General features: G+C 36.6%; 1 protein-coding gene across 3 annotated transcripts in view; it reads left to right on the top strand.

Moving 5' to 3' along the window:
- The window catches only part of LOC150104102 (sodium- and chloride-dependent glycine transporter 1-like), a 233,702-nt gene that overhangs the window by 63,136 nt on the left and 147,015 nt on the right, over positions 1–23,551 (top strand). For 2 of the 3 annotated variants that reach the window (XM_090396764.1, XM_090396765.1), the window contains exon 7: positions 7,838–7,972. The exons of the other annotated variant lie outside the window; for it this stretch is intronic. In XM_090396764.1, the coding sequence (XP_090252890.1) occupies positions 7,838–7,972 (135 nt within the window). The remainder of the gene's footprint in view (positions 1–7,837; positions 7,973–23,551) is intronic. 3 annotated transcript variants of the gene reach the window in all.

The following is a 23,551-nucleotide window of genomic DNA, read 5'->3' as shown; positions in this document are numbered from 1 at the left end:
TGATCTCAAACTCACCATGATGTCACATTCACAAGGATGAAAAAGCTTCATGAACTGCTCGTTAAATATCTCAACTATATTCTCCACAGTAGTTGTCCTTATACCATTTTCTCCAATCACCATTATCCTACCATAATCCTTTTTTTTTTTTTATGATGTCTATGTAACAATATTGCTGTCTCATGCGTTATTGTAATATCTTCTTTATTCTTTAAAGCAGTGTGCTTTTGCTTTCATAACCTCTCTTACTTATTCTATTGCATATTATGTTTATACACTTTTTGTATTTACTAGTTGTATGCCTATGAACACTGGAAAATTTATTTGTTAAGACTGCGCCACCAGTATTTCTATATCTGCATAAGATGTCCGGTAGATCTCTCTCTCTCTTTTTTACTAGCATAAATTCCTTCACTAAAGTTTACATAAACAGTTGTGGTTCTCAAGTATTTAAACTAGGCTTTTAATGCCTTAGTTGTTTCCTGCTCACAAGTCCAAATTTATTTAGGAACAATGCATTGCAAGTTAAAAGATCAGGTGGCACTCTATTGACATATAAATAAGACACATTTATTTACATTAACACGTTCGCTGCCACGCTACTTTGGCATGGTCTGTTCCCCTACGCTGAGCAGTTTTACTTCTTCAAGGTCAGTACGATAATCTCGTTACCGGAGGTAAACGTCCTACGAGTATACTCGTAGTTGGCTTGTACAGAGCATATACGGTCTATGAGAATACACAGTTTTGATGCTAGCCCCACAAGCCAAGCATTTTCACTTCTTCAAGGTCACTACAATAATCTCGTTCCCGGCGGTAAGCGTCATAAGAGTATACTCGTAGCTGGCTTGTGAAGCAGGTTTACCTACTACGAGTATACTCGTAGTTGGCAGCGAACGTGTTAATATCAAAGTACATTAATTAAATGATAGGGAGGTTACTCTCTCTACTTATCCATTAGACTTTCAGTAAGAAACGAACTTTCCCATTCAAACTAAATAACTACACAATATAATCACTCAATTACTTCTCTGCTTATTAAATCAAATTATTGAAACTCTAATTTACTCATGAAGAGGTTAGCTAACTATGCCAAGTTACTTCACAAATCTTATGCCAATTATTAACATGTCAAATGACTCTTTTATGGTCACTTCTTATTACTATTAACTTAATTCTTATCAGTCCATCTATAACATATCTCCTTGATTATAAAGGAAATGTACAATAAAAGATGGAACAAACTTACATCTTTTTAGAGAAATTGAGTGTGACTCAGGCTCTGTGTCACACTCAATCAAAGGTCTTACACTAAAGTCCCTATGCTTTTTCTTTCATCTTGGGTTGTAGGCTTCCTTCTGGAGTGTCCTGCTTCAGCGGCATCTCGTTGGGCATTTGGCGGGCTTTTTTCTGCAATCTGCGGTACTTGAATAGCTCAGGCAAAAGGTTTCAACATACGGGCTTGAAGATCGCTCTGCAGGCTTTTGGCTTCGGTTGACCTCCAGCAGCAAAAGGGCATCCGCCGACACTTGACTCGAGTATTTACATCGGCTGTTCTCTCATCATTCCCATTCTTCTCCTCTGCCGTGGATTCACCATAACATCCGGTACTCTGGGTCCTATTTCTGAAACTTCTGCCTCTAACTGCCGACTCTGACTGCTGACTCCCTGGTTCTCTGCCGACTGCCTCTAACTGCCCACCTTCAATATTCGGCTCAGTCCCTTTTTTTTTTTCATGTTCTCCAGGACCTTGCACCAAGGGTTGTAATCCCCAAAGAATTTGGCATGTATCCTTGATCTGCTGTTAAGACCGACCCATTCTTTCTTCTCCTCCTTGCACTCCTTTAATCCTTCCTTGTCGGGCAGCGGAAACTTGTCTGAATGTTGCCAATCTCTTTGACACTAACTTTGAAAGTGTTTATACGCAGAGCTCGCAAACAACTTTCTCATACACTTAAATCTTAAACAACTTTCCTGTGCCCTTACATAGAGCTATTATACAAAGTTCCGGTGGCAAAGTATTGCCTTTGTTTTTGACATTAGAGAAATTTTTGTAAAACAGTCAATTCCCATAGGGTTATTTACATTAATATTTAGCATAAAATATATAGAGACAAACAAGGTTATTTTTGTAGCAATCTCATGAGACTTGACCTCTGTAAAAATCGATGTAAAACACTTTGGTATTTCCATGCTATATCGAGTTTTACAGCTACATATTGAAAAAACTCCCTAGGCATTTTTGGCTTCATTAGCAGACTGTTGCCCATACTGCACTTTTACTGTCCTTACCAACCAAGTCGCCCTTCTTCCCTTTCTTTTATACTTGCAGAAATGAGTATAATCAATCAGTGCCATAATAAGCTCAATGATCCAATATAGGAAAAATTGGCTAGACCATATAGCAAGCATGCAGAGAGAAAGGCTACCAAAAAAGATCTTAACACCTAATCCTAGAGAAACAAGGAATAGGAGACGACCAAGAAGAAGATGGACTGAGTCCAGAACCTAGAGCCTGGATAGGAAGACGATGACGAGAATTGATTATTACTGCTTGTCTCGTGTTGCCTCCATAATGCCGTAATTTTTTTTTACTCTGTGCATATTAATATGGTGAGTGGCTCACCTGGGGTGGGGGGGGGATACTGGGTCCCCCAAAAAAGGAAAAGGAAAAAACACTAGAAAATTTTCCTAATCAAAATTAATTTTTTTTATTTATGTTGTGCTGTGTCTTCTATTTCTATACCACTTATGAATTAGTGGTCACATAAGGTGAGAATACCCTATAACTCTCGGGAATCACAGCCGCTGTGAATATAAGGCGAACGAGGTAGTGCTCAGGTGGACCGAGTGCTACTTCATTTGCTCGAGCCAGGCCAGAGGCGATCATGGGTTTCATGTATTGGTGATCACTGCAGATGCTCAGTCATAAGTTGTATGCATTGCATAGTGTCTATTATCAAATTGTCTACTCAACTCACCCCCCCCCCCTCCCCCAAGATTAAATCCTGAGTGCACCACTGAATGTCGTATCATCAAGAAGTTCAAGTCTAGTCGCCAACTAGAGCAATTTTTTCTAAACCTCTCTTCGACCAGTTCTTGAGTTAATTGATCTCTGGCACAGACAAGCGGGCTCTTTTCTCCTGGAAACTTGGGTTTTTCATCCCATAAATTCAAGAAAATCAACTGTAAAACCTACATTATTTTAGACAGTAACACATCCTGTTAGGTTAGGTACCAAGAGATGGCAGCACTTGTGTGCCTGTCTCTTCATTGGTTGCTGCCTATAATTAGTGATTGTCATGGGCCCTCAGCTATCTCTGATTGCTACCAGTGGAGATTGAACTGCCTACTCAGTCTCCAAAAGCTAGATAGGGTTAAAAGGCCTTGCCTACTCCCTATAATGGAATAAAAGGTTACCTGATTAGCTGACAGTTCTGGTTTGTAAATAAATAAGCAGTAAAACATGATTATACTTGCAAAAGCACTTTCTAGAACATATATCAGTTTTGTGGTTCTATAAAAGTTTAAAGTTCAGAAATAGACTACTGTCATTATGCTCTTAATTTCTTTTAAATGACTCATTTGTCTTGATAATAAACATTAGATTATTAAAATAAGATGTTAGATTGAATACTATTTTCCTAATTTTTTTCACAAGTCCCATTTCTTCAATCTTGTAGATAAACTTGTACTTTGGTTACACAACTTTAAATTTTTCAGGAAATGACAACATATACTAAAATATTAATTTAAAAACTTTAATTAATAGCTTCCAATATTTTGGCAATGTTACATTTCCATCTTCTGGGAACAGAAAACTATGATATATGCATGCAGGCATTAACATCGAACAAATGAGGCTGAAGAAAGCAACTGGCATTGGTTCAGTTCTAAAGATCCCCCCCCCCCAGCAGACTAAATTGAATTGTCTTGGCTGTTGGGCTGATGTTCTAAGGATGCAAGATTCCTAAATTTGCAGTAGTCTCATGCACCCAAATTTGTTGCGATTTGGGAAGTTTTTTTAGAGCTGAGGCTGATTCCAGGAACAATCTTTCATGTTTATATTTGCTATTGTGTAGTAAAGAGGCTTTCTTTCAGCATATTCTGTGGTGGGTATCTAGTTCATGGTCTGCAAGTCCAGAGTGTATTAGTATTGGTGTATTAGTCTTTGTGTTCAGATATTCTGATATTAGCTGTCCTGCCTGTTTGGCCATAGTAGGACAGTTTACAGCTTCAAGGGACCTGGTATACTCCAGGTAGATCTAGGGGAAGTGGTTGGTCTTTGGTGGAGTGGATTAGTCCTATTTCTCATATGATTCATCATCATCAAATTCCTGCCATATACTCTCAAGGGGGTGTACAGGATATGATAGTATTACATGAAAAATTTACATGATTACTAACTTCATATCTAAAATTTTCTTCCAAATCAGTCTGTTACCTGTCAAGACTCCAACATTATCAGATCTTATATTTCCCTCTTCTAAGGCACTTTTTACTGTATCAATCCACCTATATCTTGGCCTTCCTCTGGTTTTTTTTTTCCTGTCAACCTGGCAGAAAACGCTTGTTTTGCTAATCTTTCGTCTCCCATTCTGTTTAAGTGACCATACCATCTGAGATTAGCTCTACTAACACATTCCTGGATGCTGACAATATGAAATTCTTCATAATATCCTCGTTTTTAATATGATATTGCCATTGATACCATCTGTTCATGCCCCTAATCTTTCTCAGGACTCTCATATCTGCAGGCTCTTGTCTGGTCAAGTGTGAACAGATCTGTAAGATCCACAAGTTAAAATTGGTTTGAACACTGTCTTGTGTACAGCTAATTTAGTGTTTTGACTAATTTCTCTCTTATTCCATATAAATTTATTCAGTTGACTTCCTACCATTACAGCTTTGTTGATTCTGTTGTCTATTTCCATATCCTCAATAAATATTGCACCTAAAGTAGCTGAAATGTTTTACTTGTTCTATAGGTTCTTCATTCAGGTTGCAGTTGATATTTTCAATTCTGCCTATTTTCATTGTCTTTGTCTTGTTATTGCTGATTTTCATACCAAATTTATTACAACAGTTATTATTATTATCTCATCTTCATCTCATCTTTCTTTTCCCTCTTTTACCTTGCGGTGTCGAGGGTGTGACACCTCCAGGGAGTCCAAAGACTCATCAAGGGAGAGTGTGCACCAACAGCATCGAACAACTGTCTCCCTTCCAACTACTAACTGCGTTCAAACTTGCTTAGCTTTTTTTTTTTTTTTTTTTTTTCTGAGCCATTAGTAGCAGAGGCTCTACCAATCGACCAACCTTTGCTGGCAACAGTTATTCAAATTCAGGGAATCTTGCAGACCTGTACTGGATTTATTTAAAAGTATAACATTATCTGCATAAAGAACTAAGATTAACATCTCCAATCGTGATATCAGGTTTAACCACCCAAATGGCCAAGAAATAGGTCCAGGTTACCATGGATGAGAAGTGCATATTAAAATTGTAATACCATTGATATTACATTGAAATATATGATGGATATGAAGTGTAGAGGAGTGATATTTTATCCATATTGATGTGGTTAATACCGCTTTCCTTCATAATGTGTGATCCATATAGATAATGAATAACAGAAGGGATTATGTCCATCCCTGTCTGACACCAGATTTAAAATCAAACCATCTTCTTATACTTTATACTTCCTTCAATTTTAACTGCTGACTTACAACTCAAATAAAGACTAAGTATTGCTTGATATAATACTCCATTGACACCAATAGAGCATTATTTTGAATAGCTTCTCTCTTGACACCTTGTCATATGCCTTTTCCAGATCTACAAAACTTAAATAGAGATCTTTGTTATATTCCCATGATTTCTCAACTATTTGTCGTAAAGTGAAAATCTGATCCTGACAGCCTCTGTTTGGCCTGAATCCAGCTTCTCTTCCACAATCCTTCTCAACCGTTTCTCAAGTATACTTTCATATATCTTACCACGAACACTCAGTAGAGAAATACCTCTGTAATTCTCGCATTAAGTTTTATTTCCCGTTTTGTATATGAGTACAGTAAAACCTTGATATAACTGACTAATTCGGGTGAGAGGGTGTCTGTTAAATCCGAAAGTCCTTTATATAATAAAGTAGATTTTCCGAATGTGTATGTTAAAAAATTAGCTTGGCACACATCGGAACATTGGCCGGCATGCGTTAAAACTTCTGCAGAAAGTCATGCCATGCTACAAAAGAACCAAATATATCACGATTGGTGTGATTACACGTTAATCATTTGACAAACATGTTTTATGAGCGGTGACTCATTTATGTCGGCTAAAATTACTACAGTTATTCCAACATATGATGGCCTATTCGCCAAAATTTGTTAAAAATGACAGGAAATTAATAACAAAAAAGAACCTGTTAATTTAATTATAAGCAAATCTTAGATAAAAGAATTTTAAAATTAACAGGATATTAATTTTCACATGTGACATACAGACCAGAAATTCTTTCCTTTAAATCTGAAGTCCGTTTAATTGAGGTCCTTAAAATTGAGGGTTTACTGTACTATGAGAGCTCTGCTCCAATCAACCAGAATTTGTCACTCTGTCCAGGCCTTCTGTTATGTGGTGTAGCCACTGTAAGACTGTTATATTTCCATACTTGAGCATTTCTGGTCGAATATCATCTATTCCTGCTGCCCTTCCACATTTCAGGCTTTTGATTTTCTACTTCAAGTATTGATATGTATTCCTGACTGCATGCCTATTGCATGTTTTTTACCACTCTGCTGCCACTGCTTGTTTCATTTAGCAATTTTTATAAGTAATTACTCCTTCAAGGATATCTTTTTCTTCAGTTTTCATGTCACCTTTATCATCTCTAATTCCTTGTACAGCATCTTTCCGCCATTTCTGAGCTTCTTCAACAACCTCCAGAATATCTTCTTGCCACCTTCTTGATATTTATTTTCTGTGTTCTTACCAAAGTCTTCCCATGTCTTTTGTTTAGCTAGTTTTACACAGTGTTTAGCTTTCTTACATTTGTCTCTGTATTCTCCAAGAGCACAAGCCGACTTATTTGCCAGGAGCTTTTGATATGCTTTCCTCTTTTCTTTCACTGCCTCTTTAACTTCCTGTGTTCACCATGGAGTTCTGATTTTTCTATTCTTACAGACAACCTCGTGCATGCCTCTGGCTGAATCAATCAGTGTTTTCTTCAGGGCTTGCCACTGAATCGACAAGGTTTTGTTCCTGTACTCAAACTCTTTCAAGTTTTCTTGAATAATGTTTGTGTATTTTAGTCTACAGTTCACATCTGAGAGCTGCTCATCTTTTATTTGCTTTAAAACTTTCTTACATGTTCTTCTTTTCAATATGAAATTCAGTTTTATCCTGCTCAAGACTAAATGGTGATCACTTCCAGTTTCAAATCCTCTGTACACTCTGGTGTCCTGCACCAGGGAGAAAACATCACTATCAACAATAACATAGTCAATGTGATTTTTCTTATTTTTTGCCTCTTCTCTCCATGTGAATTTGTGCACATTTTTATGTTGGAACATTGTATTAATAATAAGCAGTGCATGTCCTGAGCAGAAGTCCAACAAGTATTTGCCATTATTATTAACTTTGCTCTTTTTCTCCAAATTTTCCCAAAATATTTTTGTATGTCTGACAATCATTTATGATTCATAGATGTCAAAATGAATATTACCAAACTTTATTTAGTTTATCATTTCATAATAATATCCATGAAATTATAATTGTTAAGTTTAACATTTTTATAAAAATAAAGTTAGAGTGAAATACTATATTTATTTTCTCTTAACAGGTTGTTTATTTCACAGCCTTATTTCCATATGTAGTGTTATTTATTCTTCTAATCCGTGGTGCAACTTTAAATGGAGCCTATGATGGAATCTGTTTTTATATAATTCCTAAATGGGAAAGACTCAAACATGCTCAGGTGTGTATGGTTTAATATTAATTTTTTTTAAGTATTTGGCAGTGGTGGAAATTTTTCATTAAGTAATCAGTATATTTTGAAGATGAGCATTGTTAATAGTAACACTCTTTTGTTGTATTCAGCGGCATCCTTTGAAAAGGTCTGAGTTTGAATCTTTCATCTAAGAATGGACGGACGGACACAAACACACACACAAATCTTATCAACTAAAAGTTGATTTTCCTCCCAAGAATTTAGGTTTTTCATCTTGCAAAACCGGCAGACCGCCTAGAAGAACCTCCCCCCCCCACACACAGTTAACAGATATAATATACTTGTCTTACTTGCTTCAGCCATGAAATCCAAATAACTGCTACTTATGACATTATATTTAAAATGATGAGCCAAAATTTAGGTTTTTCATCTTGCAAAACAGGCAGACTGCCTAGAAGAAACACACACACACCACACACAGAGTTAACAGATATAATATACTTGTCTTAATTGCTTCAGCCATGAAATCCAAATAACTGCTACTTATGACATTATATTTAAAATGATCAGCCAAAATCCCATTATCATCCAATTGAAGAAAGCTTAAATTAGAAGTTTTAAAAATTAAAAAAAAATATATTTATAAGAGCATAGTGAGTATTTCATGGATCATTCAAAAAAAAAAAAAAAATTATGATTATTATCGTATGGGCACCTCCATGGAGTCTGAACATTCATTGCAGGAGACCAAAAACTATCCACACAATCTATCATACTTCTTCTTGAACCCATTAACAAACAAAGCACTCACAACTGACTCTTATAATCCATTCTACTCATTCACAACTCCCCAAGCAAAAAGTTTAGTCCTCACATCCTCTTAACCACACCTTTATTCCACTTCCAGGGATGATCCCTTGTTCTGCCCCCCCCCTCTCTAGCCAAGTGGTGAAACAATACTCTTGCATCAATCCAACAAAACACTTTAAGCAACTTAAATGTTTCTATCATATTTTTATCCACCCATTCTGAATTCTCTTTTTGATCAATTTTTTCAGTACTTTTACCACTACACCTCAGATACTGATTGATCTATAATTTTGCTATTGCAGTCTTAGAATGTCCCTTATGTAAGGGAATTATTTTTCCCTCTTTCCACTCCCTTGGAACTCTACCAGAGTTGAGAATTGAATTAAAGAGCCTAGTCAGAGGCATCGTCAGTTCCCTTCTGCATTCTTGCAAGACTGAAACTGATATCCCGTCTAAACTCACAGCTGTATTTACATTGAGATTCTGCAATATCCTAAGAACCTCCAATTCATTCACCTCTATTTCCAACCTCTCTTGGGTGATATACCTTTGCAGAGTGATCACTCATAACTCAACTATTTTATCTGATTCTGTCACCTCATGACCATAATCACCCATTAAGGTTAATCTTGTGAAAGTGAACATCAGGTATTCATTTGGAAGTCAGTCAAACAGGAGAAAGTTGTTATCAAGGTCTGTATGTGGAACTATCGTAAACTGGCATCAATATATTGGGTTGATTAATGTGTAGAAAATATGTTGACAGTGCATGGGAAATGATAAGGCAGTATCTAACACAAGCATTGCATAACTGCATACCAAGAGTTAAGTGAATAAATAGAGTAGGAATGAGATGGATGAATGGTGAAATCAAGCAAGCAATGTTACAAAAGTCCTTTCTTTTAGTGTTGCATGGTGATCAGCATTCGTATTAGAAATTATGGAAATTAAGATCATCATCTAGACCATATACAAATATACAGGACAAGCTGAGTTATATTACATACAATAAGCTAGAGAAACAACGATTTGATTATAGGTTATTCTACTGGCATGACCTCTAGTGAAAAAAAAAAAAATTAAATTATTTAGAAACTACATCAGGCTAAATTCTATTTATGATAACATGAATACATATTCTTTCTTATGGATAGTTTTCTTTCAGTAACAATGATGTCCTATTTTTAGCATTACAGTTGTTGTTTTTGATTTAGGATCCTGGATTAACTACAGTCCTGTTTATAGTTCCTCTTAGAGAGGAAGGTTCCGTGGGTCGAATATGTGCCTTCCTTCCATATGTTTGGAATTTTTCGACTATCATTATTGTTCAGATTGGGGTGGTTGATAATAATCTCTCAGGCTTTCTTAAATTTGTGTTCATACCATGTTTTGGTGTGATATAGACAAGAATTATTTATGAACACTTCATCAGTGTATATCATAGTGGTGTGAATGATGCTGTGCAACATGTAGAAGGGAGGCAAGAATTAAGAGAATTGAAGGTGAAAGAATCAGAGGTGTATTAATCGTTGTTCGGGTTAGATGTTAATATGGATGTTGGAATGGATGTCATTAATACTCTAAAAAACAAGCTCTGAAGATCTGCTCCAGTGAACATGCACCGAAAGACGAATTTAAAGTTATCAGCAATACTTTTCAAAAAAATAGGTACAGCCAAAACACTGTTAACAAAATTCTCTACAAGACCTCAATATAAAACAAAAACAAACCAGACTACAATAAAACTATGACCATTCCTTACGTTAAAGGACATCAGATAAAATAAACAGAATACTACAAAAATACAACCTCAAAGCCGCCTTTAAACCTCCTGCAAAATTAAAAAGCTTACTCAACTCATCCAAAGACCCGCTCCCTCCGCTGGCCCACCCTGGAGTATACCGTATTTATTGCACCTGTAACATACCATATATAGGGGAAACAGGACGCGCAATTCCTATCAGACAAAAATAACATAAAAGACACATTAAATATAATAATTATGGTAAAGCTGGCCTTTCTGATCATGCCCTAAACACCTTACATAGAATTGACTGGAAAAGGACTAGTTGTCTACATCACACCAAAACATGGTATGAACACAAATTTAAGGAAGCCTGTGAGATTATTATCAACCACCCCAATCTGAATAATAATGATGGTCTAAAAATCCCAAACATATGGAAGGCACATATTCGACCCATGAAACCTTCCTCTCTAAGAGTAACTATAAACAGGACTGTAGTTAATCCAGGATCCTAAATCAAAAATGACAATTGTAATGCAAAAAATAGGACATCATTGTTACTAAAAGAAAACTATCTATAAGAAAGAATGTGTATTCATATTTATCATAAATCGAATTTAGCTTGATGTAGTTTCTAAATAATTTAATTTTTTTTTTTTACTAAAGGTCATGCCAGTAGAATAACCTATGATCAAATCATTGTTTCTCTAGCTTATTGTATGTGATGTAACTCAGCTTGTCCTGTATATTTGTATATGCTCCAGATGATGATCTTAATTTCCCCACGTTTCGATCTTCATATTAAGAGTTATTTATAACACTGTTGTAAAGTCCATAATTTCTAATATGAATATCACTGTTAGAGAAGAAATTGTTATGGAGAAAGTACAAGACAGTTTGCAGTGAACAGATTCATGAAGAATATAAAGTGCAGGCCAGAAATGTGACCAGCATGGTTGAAAAAGAAGCATATGAGAGGAGATTGGCCAGTCAGGTTAAACTAATTCAAAGGAATTTTTCTGCTATGTGGCAAGCAAGAGGTAAAATAATTATGACATGTTGATGCTGGTGGATAGCTATGATAGCAGAATAACCATAGCAAATGATATAGTGAAATTATTTACGAACACTTCATCAGTGCATATCATATCATAGTGGTGTGAATGATGCTGTGCAACATGTAGAAGGGAGGCAAGAATTTGGAGAATTAAAGGTGAAAGAATTGGAGGTGTGTCAATTGTTGCTTAGGTTAGATGTTGGAATGGATGACATATCACCATGTATTTTTTAAAGAATGTGCAAAAGATTTAGCAGTGCTACTGTCCTGGTTATTTAATGAAAGTCTTGCAGTGGAGTTCCCAAGGAGTTGGAAAGAAAGCAAAATAACATCTCTCCAAAGCATGATTTGAGAGAAGATGTTTTCAATTATAGATCGGTTTATATATCTATAGTTGTGATAAAAGTGTTGGAAAAATTTATTAGTAATAGATACAGGATTGGGTAGATGATCACAAGATTCTCTGTTATGGTCAGCATTGGTTTGTGAAGGACGTCTTGTTTTAGCAACCTGCTTATGTTTTATGATAAGGTGACAAATGTGCTGGATAAGGAAGAATCATATACAATGATATTCTAGGACTTTGCAAAAGCATTCAATAGATTACCGCATAATAAGTTAGTGTAGAGGATAGGAATAGATAGTATGTTGGTTAGATGGATTGGAGATTGGCTCTGAACGATACCAGCAAATTTGTATGATGGAGCTGTATCTCAGAAAAGGAAGATGACCAGTGGTTTACCTCAAGGTTCTGTTCTTGGGTCCCTACTGCTTAACTTCTTGTTAATGATATTTCATCTGGATTGACTCAAATCTTCAAATATTTGTTGATGATGCAAAATTAGGTAGAATTATCAGATGTAGTGCAGATAATTTTCTTCAGGAAGATTTGAATAGACTTTTAGCTTGGACAAATGAGTGGGGGTAACAGTTTTAATGTTAATAAATGCAAGATGTTACACTTTGAGATATAAGGCTATATACTATATTGGTGGAGCTGCAGGAAGTGGATGAGATTCAGGATTTTGGAGTGATGGAGGACAGTGGACTGAAGTTCTGAGGATACATTGCATGTGTTGCAAAGACTGCACATCACACTCCTGCTATGATAAAAAAAAAAAAAGAAAAGAAAAAGTACATTGACAAGTAGGGATAAGCAGGCAGTGGTGCATCTATATAAGACATTGATCTGGCCACATATGGACTAGTGTGCTCAGATTTGGTCATCTAGTTTTCATTGTGATGTGGAAACACTAGAGAGAGTCCAAAGATGAATAACCAAAGTGATATCAGGACTCTGGAGTGTTGGTTATGAAGAGCATTTCGGAGAATGTGGATTAAATAGGTTGGTGGATAGGAGGAAAAGGTAAGATTTGATAGAATCCCTTAATTAACTTGAAGGTCTCTATCAGATTAATGCAGAATATATTATAAAAAGAGTGTATGTTAAGATGGGAAGAACAAGAGGTCATCCCTGGAAGTTGAATAGAGATGTGGCGAAGAAGGGAGTGAGGAGTAGATTTTTTTCATGGAAAGTTGTTAGTGAGTGGAATGCATTGCCTGAGTGTGTTGAGTACTGGTAGTGTAAACGACTTCAAAGCTCGTTATAATAGACATGTTGTTAGTTGAGTAGGCCTTCCATGATTAGTCTGACTCCATGGAGGTTACCAAATAATAATAATCTTCCACAGTCATTTTCCTTTTACTTGCCATGATGAAAGAACTCTTGGATTTCCTTTGGTCTGCTTGGCTAGATTATTCTCATAATTTGATTTTGCCTTCCTTGACATGCTGGTCATCTTTCTCCTTATATACCTTCCACAGCATTTTCTTGTTCTGCAGCTCATGCTGAAAGATATTACTCATCCATGTAACTCCTACCTGATTAACCCTTCTTACTTTAGGTATGCAATTTAATATTGCTTCTTGTACATGCCTCCTTAACTATCCCCTATGCACTAATATCCTTCCCTTCCAGTGTTTTATGCCATCTAGTTTTGAACAGAATCAAGCTTCCTCCTAAGCTTGCCATAATCACCAACCTTGTAGTTTCACATATACCCTTCTTGACAGAATATTCCTCATGTTCTACAATCTCCTAAGTCAAGACAGCATGATCACTTTCACCAATTGAAGGCAATGTGGTCACTTTGGTTATGGATATCTCTTCTGATCCGGTGACCAGGTCCAATACTCTCGCATCCCTTGTCCCTGCCATCATATGCCATCTCAATTAATTATCTCATAGTAGGTGTATAAATGCTGTTTCCTTCTTGCCATGCGATCTTTCTTTCTTCCTTCCAGTCTATATCTCCATAGTCGAAGTCCCCTAAAATCATTCAAGCTGTACTCGTTGTACTAATTTGGCGATGCATGTCTTTCAGATCATCTGTGGAACTCCCTGGCCATCTGAAGCAATCTGGTTCAGATGGGCAGGGAGTTCCACAGATGATCTGAAAGACATAAAAACATTTGAAACAGATTGCTTCAGATGAACAGCCACCTCCTGCCCGTCTCCTGTTTTTTTGGTTGTAATTCATGCCTATCTTCTCTACTTTCCAGAACATACTAAACCCTTCACATTCTATCCCTGTAACTACATCATCAGCCATTAGCCAAGTCTCATTAATGCCTATGACTTTTGGTGGGTTGCACTAACCAATGCCAAATACTCCAACTTCTTGTTTCTGATACTTCTGGCATCAGTATTTAGAAACTGCAGCATTGCTTTAAGGCCTCACCCATCTTTACTTCCTGAATTGACTACTCTATTCAATATTTTTGCTTGAGAGACTAGATTCTGCACTTGGTCATTCACACACTCATCTGCCACTCCAGTTCATCTCACAGATGTTCAGTAGGGTTGATATCAGCACTCTGTGGAGGCTAGTCAAGTATGGTGACCTTCATGTCCACAAACCATGCAGTTACAGCATCAGCCTTATGACACAGTGAATTGTCTTGCTGAAAGTGACAATGGCCACATTCATAGAAACATGACAAAGTAGGATGTATTGTCCAGAATGTTCAGATACCTCTTGGAGTTCAGTGGTCTTCACTTTCGTAGCACCACAAACAGAGGTCCTAGGCCAAACCAGATAAAAACAGGCCCATATCATCACACTGCCACCTCCAAATTACATAGTTGGTGTTATGTATTCTGGTAAGAGATGTTCAGGCATCTGCCACACTTTCACCCATCCAGTTCATTAGAGGGTGTAGCATGATTTATTGCTCTATAACACAGTTTTCCAAGCTTCCCACTGTACATGCTCTTTGCACCACTGAAGACGATGCTGCCTATTGGTTTGGATAATGTTTGGCTTGCATATTGCCATCTTACTATGGAAATCCATGTTGTAAGCCTCATTTCTGAATATTTTTGTGCAGATTTGTGTTCGATACCTTGAACTCCACATTTGACATATCGGCAGTTTGATGAATGGCAGATTTTGCATATTATCCTTCGTAGCACTCTATGGTCATGTTCAGTGAGTGTTGTGGGTCATCCATCATATGGGTAGCACTTGCAATTTTGCAAGTATTGCAATTGTAATACTCCCTGTGCTTCCATCTCATTATGGTATCACTGATTGTTGACCTGGGATGCCCAAATTTGTCAACAATTTGCTGAACAGATAGGCCTGTAACATGACATTCTGTCACATTACCTCTTTCAAATTTCACCATTTCCCTTTCTCAGAGCCATTTCACCTGAACTTAGTTGTACTCACTTGGAAACATCTTATTCCTTCAATTTATACCAGATATAAACACAACTCATTACATGGCACTATGCACCTTGCCTGTCAGGGTGTCTGTTGACTTCTTTATAAACAGGGTATGTACTTAGTTTTAAAAGTCTTCTGATTGTAACTGGATTCAGTGGTTCCATTAAGAATCAGCAAGCAAACTGGAGTTTATTTGCCTGAGTACTATTTCAATACAACGAATGTCCTGATAGAATCATTTACCATGTTCTATGGTGTCAGTGCTCGAGGTTAGGAGGAATGAAATCCAAAAATGAATGCAGAAAAAGTGGATCTTTATTGACATGTTGTCAGCCTGCTTGGTCACATAGATAGAAGTACATTTAGCTTTTCAACCAAGTGTGAATTTGAATCTCTGCAGCATTGAATGTCTTTAGGTGGTAGTTAGTTTCATTGCTGGGAGGTTGAACTGGCTTCGAAAAAAGTAGCATATTTGATCTCTCTCTTTTAGAGCACACCAATGTTACTAAATGTACAATAGGTGCACAAGTATTACTTGAAATACTTGTGCATGTGTCACTTCAGTGGCATATGTACGTCATCATCGTCGAGCATTGTTCAAGTTCTGCTACAACTAATGCTCATAGCAGAACTGGGCAAATGGCAGTTTGTTGTCAAAACCTGCCACTAGGTGTTCTCAGTAGTCGCAGCACGCTCTCTGTGCCGGTTGGTGCACTATTTAAAAAGATTGGTCTTTTTTTGAACACGCCTTATATACCTTAAGGTCACAACAAATTCACTTGTATTAATTGTAGTTAATGTATTTAAAAAGCAACTCCATGTTCTCTTAGGATTCTTTCATATGAATAACATGCTACTGGAATAGGCAGATGTTTATTTTCATTGTGTGTGTAGAAGCATGCTTTGAATGTTGGCATGTATTGGGATCATGCAGATCTTATTATCTACTTAACCTTGATGTATAGATCATAAGATATGCTTGTGTTTTTGAAAGATTCTAATCTCTCACAAGATCATTAGTTTTCATTACTAGTTGCTGGAAATCTGGATCCAGTGTATGAGAACGTGAAGCTGCAGCTTCAGATCCTTCAATAGTTTCTTCCTCCAGGTGGTTTAAAATCTGCCAGTATACTATAATGAGACATAAGTCCTGTAGAAAATGGCAAGTTTGGATATTCTCTTATGTTATGATTTGAAATTTGGAAAAAAAGCCGGAGATGTTGTTAAACAGGAATAACTAACAGGGTCTCTAGATTTCCCACATGTCATTTTGATAACAAATGGCATTGAATATGTATCTTTTACTGTCATCTTAAATAATCTGAATACCCTGCATCATATGTAGGGATCCCATATCTGGTTGTGATCTTCTCTTACTTTACATCCCAAATTCATCTCATGCTTTCTTGATCAGAGAAGGCAATTTGTTTCACAGATTTTAATGTTCCTTCATCACCACCTGAGTCCTTATTCTTGATGAATCCACTTCCTCTGCCGACCCACCCTGGAGTATACTGTATTCACTGCACCTTTAATTTGCTCTATATAGGTGAAACAGGACTCTTACCAAGAATTGACTGGAAAGGCACTTGTTCTTTACATCACACTAAAACATGGTATGAACATAAATTTAAGGAGATCTGTGAAATTGTTATCAAAAACCCTAATCTTAACAATAATGATCTGAAAGTCCCAAGAATATGTATGGCACATATTCTTCCCACATAACCTTTTAGTGTAAGAGTTAATTATACATAGGATTGTAAGTAATCCCGGATCTTAACTGTAATATAACAACTCTGATGTTAATTTAGGACACCACTTTTGCTGTAATAAAACTATCTATATGATTTTGTTCTCTGATGTTATAAATAGAACATAGCTTTGATGTAGTTTTTTTTTTTTACTAGAGCTCAGGCCAGTGGAGTAACAGTTAATGAAATAATTCTCTATGGCACACTGTTTGAAATGTAATATAGCTTTTCTCATGTATATATATGTGTGTGTGTGTGTGTGCTCCAGATGATGACCTTGATATAAAGATCAAAATGTCGGGAAATTAAAGTAATTATTTCTAACATGGTTGTAGCCTCCATAATTTGTCTGAAATAAATGCTGATCACTGTGTAACACTAAAGGAAAGAATTTTATCACTAGTTGTTTAATAGAGACATGCACATTAAACATACTATGTTTTTTTAAATAATGGATTAACACATGTAAGAGAAAAGTAAATATAATTTATTACTCCTTTATATTTCACTCATTATGTCATAGGCTTCTTTCAGGGAGAAGACAGAAAAACTTGTAACAACATTCAAATTCTGCATACAAGAATGAGTGGCATAGCATGCATACAAGGTGGTATCAAAAAGTTTTGAGACTAGGTTTGTAACATGCAAACAAATGGCAGTACAAGGCTGCATGCACAGTCACAGGGAGCACCTACCTTCATAAGTCAGTGTGCCAAAAGACAACGTCCTGTGTACATCGGGAGCTGTGCAACTGATGCTATTCTGACCATCTGCATTACCACATCTGCAATTTCATTATGGACAGCAAGTTAGAACAAAGAGCAAACGTGAAATTCTGCATGAAACTGGGCAAATCTGCCATAGAGACATTTGACATGATTCAGCAAGTTTATGGCGATGCTGCAATGAGTCATTCGAAGTGTTTTGAGTGGCACGTGTGCTTCAAAAGCAGAAGAACCTCACTAGAAGACGATGAGAGATAAGGAAGACCTTCAACGAGCTCAACCCCCAAAACACGTGTAATTTGAACGTGCACCATGTTGCTGCCAAGTTCGTCCCCAGGCTGCTGACCCAGGAGCAGAAGGAACACTGAGTCAAAGTCTGCCAAGAACTCAGTCAGCGTGCCGTGGATGACCCATCCTTCATGTCGAGGATCATTACCGGTGACGAAACTTTGGTGTACGGGTACGACTCCGAGATGAAGCAACAGTCTTCACAGTGGAAGAGCCCGTCATCTCCACAACTGAAAAAGGCGAGGCAGGTCCGCAGCTTGACCAAGTGCATGTTCATCATCTTTTTCAACATTTGTGGTATTGTGCATCAAGAATTCATCCTCAGGGCCAGACCATCAATAACGAGTTCTACTGCCAGGTTTTAAGGCGTCTGAGGGAAGACATTCAGTGAAAGCAACCGGATCTGTGGCGTGTGAAAAACTGGATGCTCCATGACGACACTGTACCCTGTCACTGAGCTCTCCTCACAAGCGAGTTTTTCACCAGAAAAAACATGATCTCACTTCCACACCCACCCCTACTCACCAGATTTGGCTCCTGCAGACTTCGCCCTTTTCCCGAAGATGAAGATCCAGCTCAAAGGTCACCGCTTTGACACCATTGCAGGGATTCAGTGTGAATCGCAGAAGGTTCTTGACATGCTTCGAAAAGAAGACTTCTTTTCAAAGCATGAAAAGAAGTGGCAAAAATGCTGGGAGTGCTGTATTGATACAAGGGGACCATTTTGAAGGTGATAGTGTGTAAACATAGATAAATAAAGTAATTTCTCGTAAACCGAGGTAGTCTCGAAACTTTTTGATACCACCTTATATAATATCACATATTTCAGTTGCAACTGTCTGATGGGAACAAAACACTATTAGAGTTCATAGAAGTGGTAATAAATGTATAATTAATTAATTTAAAAATAATAAATAAATAAAAATATTAAAAATTATAAACAATTAATAGCAATCAATTTCCAAAACAATAGGCATACAGTCTATCTGATTAAGATTAGGAGAGTGGCGTTGACCTTCACATGATTCAGAAAATAGATGATCAAATTTGAACCTACTGTCGCTTAGCATCTTTGTATGATTCCAGTGAACTCTGTGTCTAGTGTTGATGGCATGAGAAGCATGCCCTGAACCTTCAGAATCCAAAAATCTTATATAATCTTGATGTTCTTCAATGTTCTGCTACTATTAGAATGGCCAGTCTGTCCAAAGAGCAGGATATTTGATTAACACTGAGGAAGGGTAAAGGTGATAATTTATCTTTGATAGGTGGTAAGAAAGATGACAACTTCCAGGCTGGTTTGAAGGTGGTGTACAAATTATATCTGCAAAGAGTCCTTGTTATTTGTTCAGATGTTCCTTTAAGGTAGGATATACTGATTCTTTTAACATCACTTGGCAGTATGGAAGAGTTTTTATAGAGATAATTATCAAATATTTTCTGTATCAAGGTCTTACTGTATCTGTTAAGTAATACAGTAAGTTTTATTTTATTTAATTCTTCTAACAGAAGAGATGTAGAAGAAGAAATTGTGTGTCCTAGATGTACAAGGCTTTTGATAATAGCTATTTTTTGTGACGGATGATAATGTGAAGATGTGTGTGTATATATCTGCCTGTAAAATAAAATATGAAGATTTTTATCAACTGATATATAATGCCCTTTCAAAGGTTTATAGACTTCTATCATAATCACTTCTTTCTTCTGTGTACCAGTGTTGTAGTAGTCCACATGCTCTCAATCTATCCTTGTAATCTACATTCCATAATCCTGATATCATCTTTGTAATTGCAGCCTTTTCACAGCTTCTTTATCCCTTTGGGACCCAGCAGATCAAATCTGCACATAGTAGTCCATGGGTGGTTGTATCAATACCTTGTAAAGAGACAAAAAAAAACTTCTTTATTCTTACATGTCAGAGTTTGTTTCAACATTGCAATTATCCTCCGAATTCTGTTTGAAATTTTTGTTATATGACCTTTGAGCTTTAACTTTCTATCCACCATAACTCCAAGATCTCAAGCCTTGTCAGTTAATCCAAGCACACTTACTAACATTGAATTGACAACCATTATCATGTGCCCACACTTCTAGCCTATTCAAATTACCCTGCAAATAGTGTATATCAGTAGAATGTGTGGTTGCCTTGCCTATCTTGGCATTATCAGCAAACAACTGAAGATCCCCTATCAACACCTCTTTCCAATATCATTAATGTATTAATTTCGTAAACAACGATGATCCAATGACTGATCCCTGGGATACACCATCAGTCACCTTAAATCTGCTAGATTCACATTCCCCATATACTCCTCTCTGATACCTGTCTGTCAGCCATACACTTATCCAAGCCATTAGTTCATATTCCAATTCCTAATGTTCTCTAGTTTATGCAACAGCCTTTGATGTAGTATCCTATCGGATGCCTTAGCAAAGTCCAACAGTATCATAATGAATTTGTTCCATTTATCCAACTTAGCCATCACATTATTATAAAATATGAGCAATTTGTTCAGACATGACCTCCCTTTAGTAAATCCATTCCTTGCAATGTATATCTTGTTTGCCTGCCCATTTCTGTATGTAAATTCTTACCATCATCAAATTCCTGATATATACCCTCAAGGGGTGTACAGGATATGATAGTACTACATGAAAAATTTAACTTCCTATCTACAATTTTCCTCCAAATCAGTCTGTTACTTGTCAAGACTCCAACATTATCAGATCTTATATTTCTATCGTCTAAGGCACTTTGTACCGTATCAATCCACCTATATCTTGGTCTTCCTCTGGGTCTTTTTCCTGCCAACCTAGCAGAGAACACTTGTTTTGCTAATCTTTCCTCTCCCATTCTGCTTAAGTGGCCATACCACCTGAGATTAGCTCTGCTAATGCATTCCTGGATGCTGACAATATCAAGTTCTTTCCTAATATTCTCATTTTTAATATGATATTATCATTGATGCCATCTGTTCATGCCCCCTTCTTTCTCAGGACTCTCATATCTGTGGTCTCTAGTCTTTGGTCAAGTTTTTACTTCTAATCCAGCTCTCAGATCCATAAGTTAAAATTGGTTTAAACGCTGTCTTGTATACAGCTAATTTAGTGTTTTGGCTAATTTCTCTCTTATTCCATATAAATTTATTCAGTTGAATTCCTTCCATACCAGCTTGTTGATTCTGTTGTCTATTTCCATATTTAACTTACCATCTTCACTAAAAATTGTACCTAAGTAGCCGAAATGTTTTACTTATTCTATAAGTTCTCCATTCACAATGCAGTTGATATTTTCAGTGTTTCTGCCTATTATTGTCTTTGTCTTTTTAATGCTGACCTTGATACCATATCTATTACAATAGTTATTCAATTTAGTCGGAATCTTGCAGACTTGTAGCGGATTTATTTAGAAGTATAACATCATCCGCATAAAGCAAAGAGCTGACATTAACATCTCCAATTTTGATATCAGATTTAATACCACTATCCTTCTTAATGTGATCCATATAGATAATGAATAAGAGAGGGGATAATGTACCTCTTTGTCTGACACCAGATTTAACATTAAACCATCTTCCTGTACTTCAATTCTAACTGCTGACTTACAACTCAAATAAAGACTAAGTATTGCTTGATATAATGCCCCATTAACACCATATAACTGTAGCATTTGGAATAGCTTCTCTCGGCACCTTGTCATCTGTCTCTAAAATCTTTGCAATTACTCCTAAGATACTTATAGGTCGATAGTTACACACACACACACACACACACACACACACACACACACACACACACACACACACACACACACACACACACACACACACAACCATTATTCCTGAGCTAAGACTCAAATTATACAAACATGTCATTGGCCTAACCAGTTCGGCTGCACATTCCTTTAGCACAAGTGCTGATATCCCATCTGTCGAAATTCAAGAATTCTTATCTAGGTTATGCAGCATCTCTGGAACCTCCTTCTCATGCACCTCTATCTCTTCATCCAGTGTAGTGGTAGCACTGTGCACAATATTACTTGAACCAGGTTGATACTTCTTGGTGAAGTGAGCACTTTATTTTAACTACCTCATCTGCTTTTGATGCTAGAGTATTATATACATTCAGTAAAGTTATTCTTTCGTAGTCATTTTTTCTTTTACTTGCGACATAACAATAAAATTCTTTTGGGTTACCTTCAATCGCTGCAGCCAATTTCATTTCATACTCCACTTAACTTTCTGTACAATACTTGGAACTTTTCTGGCCTGAGGTTTATATATTTCATAACTCTTCTCACTCTTATCCTCATGATATTCCTTCCACATCATTTTCTTCTTCTTATGGATCTCTTATTTAATGATATTACCATTCATTTCACTCCCATTCTAATTGTTCTTCAAACTATAGAGACACATTAAGATACTGCATCATTTAAGCATCTTTTCCCATTTATCAACTGATACCATGAACTGAAGATAGTATCTTCCTGAGTTTGTTCTCATTTCCAGATTTGTAGTTCAGCATAAAACTTGTCCTGATTGGAGCATCCATACTGTTGGTCACTTCCCAGGTCAGTACAGCATGATCACTATCACTAGTTGTTGATAGTAATCAGCACAACTGGTCACCAACTGATGCAAAATTGCCACATCCTTAACTGAGACACCTTCTGACACTGTGATCAAATCTAACACACTTTTCCCTTGAGTTCTTCCTTCACATGTTGCTTCTTGAAAAAGTTGTTATGCTACAGCTTAATAAATTCTCCTTCTTTCTTATCATAAGTTTTCTCTGCTTCTCAATCAGTATTCAGATAATTTAAGTCACCCAGAATAATTACTTGTTTAATACTCATCTGGATAATTTGGTGATGCACTACTTCATCCTCAGCAAATGAACTTCCAGATCTATAGCAATACCTCCATAATATATTTCATCCTATTAGTCACCACTTCATTAGAATTGTCTATACAGCTGCATTTGGGACTTTTCAGTAGTTTGTTGTATTGTGAGAGTCAACTATAACAATAATATTAGTGAAAAATATTCAGATGAAATTTTTTTTTTTTTGTTTACACAGATTTATTCTAAAGAATTTCATGGCCTGTTCTCCTCATTTAAATGTTTTTTTTTTTTTTTTTTTTTTTTTTTAAGTTGAGTGGACCTCAAACTGCTATTTGGGTCAAGGTAGTTATGACCTCAAGTTCCTGGACTATGCTCGCTATTAATGATTTTTGTTTTCTATTTTTATTTGCATGTTATTTGCAATATACAATAATAATAATTATTATTATTACCCAAGATCCCATGGAGTCAAGGACTCATCTAGGAGGTCCTTTTATCATACACAGCTGATCATACGTGCTTTCAACACACTCAAATTCTCTGCAGACACCACACAAAGCATTCCAATCATTCACAACTCTCCATGAAAAAAACCTGCTTCTCACTCCCCTACTCACTCTCTTTATAAATTAAAAGAAACACACGT

Source organism: Typopeltis vanoorti, chromosome 8 (genome assembly GCF_054136105.1).
Source record: "Typopeltis vanoorti isolate ZY-2024b chromosome 8, IOZ_Tvanoo_1.0, whole genome shotgun sequence".
In the NCBI taxonomy this organism is placed as follows: Eukaryota; Metazoa; Arthropoda; class Arachnida; order Uropygi; family Thelyphonidae; genus Typopeltis; species Typopeltis vanoorti.
This window is presented reverse-complemented; position numbering and strand designations above follow the sequence as displayed.